A 3,460-nucleotide genomic window follows, 5' to 3' on the forward strand; every position below is an offset into this window, starting at 1 on the left:
CATGAGGGGCAGGGCGGATGTTGGGAACCTGGAGACCTGTCTGTCCCCGGTATTTTTGCCTTACTGGGCCCCATCCAGCTCTGTCTTCAGTAGCTTGGAGCCTCTAGCACGGACCCTGTGGCCATAAGAAATGGGGGGAGGGGTGAAAGTTGGAGTCGGGGGAACTTTCCAGGTCCTGTCTTGACCATCAAAGCCATGACCTCCCATAATCTGGCTTCCTCTTGCCTCCCTCACTCTGATAGGCGCCTACTCTATCCACCAGGCATCTCCCCACACCCTCCCACAGCTTTCTTCCAGCACAGGGTGTGGTTGTGAGTGGATATCCATGCCGGTGCCCTGTCTCTGCACACCCCCATCCAGGACCCCCTGCCCTGTCTCTGCACACCCCCATCCAGAACTCCCTGCCCTGTTTCTGCACACGCCCGTCCAGAACCCCCTGCCCTGTCTCTGCACACCCCTGTCCAGAACTCCCTGCCTTGTCTCTGCACACTCCTGTCCAGGACCCCCTGCCCTGTCTCTGCACACCCCTGTCCAGAACTTCCTGACCTGTTTCTGCACACGCCCGTCCAGAACTCCCTGCCCTGTCTCTGCATACCCCCATCTAGGGCCCCTGCCCTGTTTCTGCACACTCCTGTCCAGGACCCTCTGCAGAGCCAGTAATTGCTCTCTTACTCCCTGGGCCCATGGTGTAAGGTGGGGGCCAGGAGGAGACCTCACAAGGAATCCCCTGCCAGCTGATGATGGAGAGAGGGGGCCTGATGTTCTAGTGGCAGGAGTATGTGCCCAAGTGGGTCCTGGTCAAGTGTGTGTATTGGGCATAGAGCTTATCTGGGGCAGGTATGGGCTCCTAGGTAGGGACCAGGTTAGAGTCTGTACCCAAGGGTGGTGGTGGGAAGCAGAGGCAGTGGGTGGCAAAGCTGAAAGGATGAGTGGAGTCAGTAGGGGTGCATGTCTCCAGAGTAGAGGTCAGCGTACCCCAAGATCTGGGAAAAAGCTGAAGTGGTGGTGAGTAGCAGGGGCAGGCCCTGCTCCCCAAAGCCATGCAGACCTCTCCCTTATCCTTCCTCCCTCCTAACCCACAAACAGCTGCCTCAGCTCCCTCTCTCCACCATCAGCTGGCTGGGGATTCCTTGTGAGGTCTCCTTTCCCTCCCTCTTCTGCCCCTCCCCCCACCTTCTTTCCTTCCAGCAAGTGGCCTACATAGGGCCTGAGCTTGGAGAGGGTAGGGGTTGGGCCTCCTGCCCTCAGCTTCCCCTTTATGCTCCTCACCCTCCACCTGTCCCAGCCTGTCCACCCCCACCCTCCTCAGCTTTCTCCCTCCCTTTGAGTCTGGCTCAAGAGGCGGTGGTGGTGATGAGGGGGTGGGCTCAGAAGGGCAGAGAGAGGTGCAGGGAGCCTGCACCCAGCTTGGAGAAGCAAAGGTGTGGCCTTGGGAAAGCCCCCTTCCCCCTTCCAGTTTCTAGAGGCCCCAACCAGCACTGCCTGCATAGGCCCAGTGAGGGTGGACAAGGGCAACTTCTAGGCCTCAGCTGGGCAAACCTCTGGTTGAAGGACTGTCTCTTGCCTCCCAGACAGGCTGGGCTCCTGGAACATCCTGGGGTGGGCCACAATGGGAACCCCACACGGAGGCCATGTCCCCAAACCCAGAGGGCGCGGCCACATAGCCAGCACTAAAACGTCAGCTGAATGTCATGGACGTTTGGGGAAGTGGCTTTGGTTGACTTGGTGGATGTCCCACTGCTCCACTGACTCGTGGGGCCTCCACCCTGCTCACTGCATTGCACCACCCCTGCAACAGGCAGGCTTCCTCCTCCCCCTGCACCTCACTGGATCTGTCTGCCTGGGTTTAGTTAGCCTGCCCCAGACCTCAGCACCATGGCTGTGCCCTCTTTTCCTTGGCATGGCAGTCCCTCTTTTTTCTGGAATTCTGGCCTCTGGAGGTCACCTCCAAGACCCCAGGAGTCTCTGAGGTGCATGCTGACTGCCTCCTCCCCTGGCCCATGGGTGTCTTCTGTCCCAGAGGTCACCACCAATCCAACCTCCATGCCTTACCCCAACCCACCACCAGAAATCCAGCACAATCCACAGCGTTTGGTTGTTTCTGCTTTTTGTGTTTTTTTTTTTTTTTTTTGTCTTTTACTTCCCCATTGTTGGAAACTCACAAGCTACGACTCAAATAATTTCTTTCATAGAAAGAAAAGGGAAAAAACAACAACACATCTGTTTGATTAGCTCCAGTGTATGGTGAATATAGCAGCATCAGAAATAAAATTAAAACCAAAAACACAAAATTCAAGGCAGAGGAAGGTCTTGTCCTCGGAGGCGGGCAGCCACCCCTATCTGGCTGGTCTCCCCCTGCCTAGGGACTGGGGGATGTTTCACAGTGGCAGAGTCTGAGTGAGAAGAGGCCTGGCCTGGGCATTGGCTGAGGGGTCCAGAGTCAGTACTTCCTGGGCTGGGTGGATTAGTCAGAAGGTGAGGCTGGCTGAGCAGCCAGCCACATGCTCCAGGACAGTGGCCAGTGTGGCAAGTCTGGCACACCACAGCTGCAGCAGGAGACCCAGGGGATCAGTCCTAACTACCAGGGCTGCAAGGGGATACCACTCCTCTGGGGGCTGAGGGTCCTCCGCAGCCCCCAGGTATGGCTCCTCCTACTGAAACCTCCCAAACAACCCAAGCCTACCCCAAATGAGCTTCCCAGCAGGATGATGGAGCTGGGTGGTGCAGGCTAACAGTCCTGGGCAGATGTGGGGTCTGGGCTGTGGATGAGGAAGGTGGGGGAGGTGCTGAGGCCAAAAGGGAGGCAGGGTCGGGCTGGGACAGGAGGCTATGCTCCTCTCCTGTGGATGGGGTGCAGGTGAAAGACCTGAGGAAGGGAGGTGGAAGGGCTCCACAGGGCTTGGGCGACAGCAGTAACAGTTCCTGGGAAGAGCGCCTGGTGTCTGATGCCTCACACAGGTTTCAGGGTCCAGCCTCCAGGCCCCTCCTTCCCCCAGGCCCAGCTGGTTCTTGGGGCTCTGCAAGGCGTGACTCTCTCCGTTGGATTGGTTGGGAGCGCTGGCAGATGTCAGGCCTTTCCAGAGCACCAGACTTGGAGGGCCCCTGGTCCCCGACTTCAGAGGAAGAGGTTGGGGGACAGGGTCTCGGCCGCTGTTTGTCAGGAGAGCTGCTCTACATAGAAGAGTTGGGTTGGATGGAACCTTACAAGCGGGCTGCTAGGAGGAGGTGGCAGGGAGGAATTCCCAGCAAGGGAGCTGGGTCCCCAGAGAAGACCCCGCCCTCATCCAAAAGCCTCACCACCCCCCAGCCCCGCCCCATCCGGGAGGAGCTCCGAACCTGTCGGGAAGAACCGCCGGCTACTCCGGCCGCCCGCGGGCTCCATCAGAGGACCCCGCCCCGTCCGGGTGGGGCCGGCACCGAGCCCGGCGCGCCCCTACTTGCAGGTGTGCACGTCGTAGAC

The 3,460-nt window shown here is 59.0% G+C and overlaps 1 protein-coding gene across 1 annotated transcript in view; it reads right to left on the reverse strand.

Moving 5' to 3' along the window:
* Positions 1–935: 935 nt before the first annotated feature.
* The window catches only part of WNT3A (wingless-type MMTV integration site family member 3A), a 42,369-nt gene continuing 39,844 nt past the window's right edge, over positions 936–3,460 (reverse strand). Inside the window, exon 5 of the mRNA XM_015561534.1 lies at positions 936–983. Coding sequence (XP_015417020.1) covers positions 936–983 — 48 coding nt within the window. The remainder of the gene's footprint in view (positions 984–3,460) is intronic.

The sequence above is a fragment of the Myotis davidii genome, unplaced genomic scaffold (genome assembly GCF_000327345.1).
Source record: "Myotis davidii unplaced genomic scaffold, ASM32734v1 scaffold2737, whole genome shotgun sequence".
Classification (NCBI taxonomy): domain Eukaryota; kingdom Metazoa; phylum Chordata; class Mammalia; order Chiroptera; family Vespertilionidae; genus Myotis; species Myotis davidii.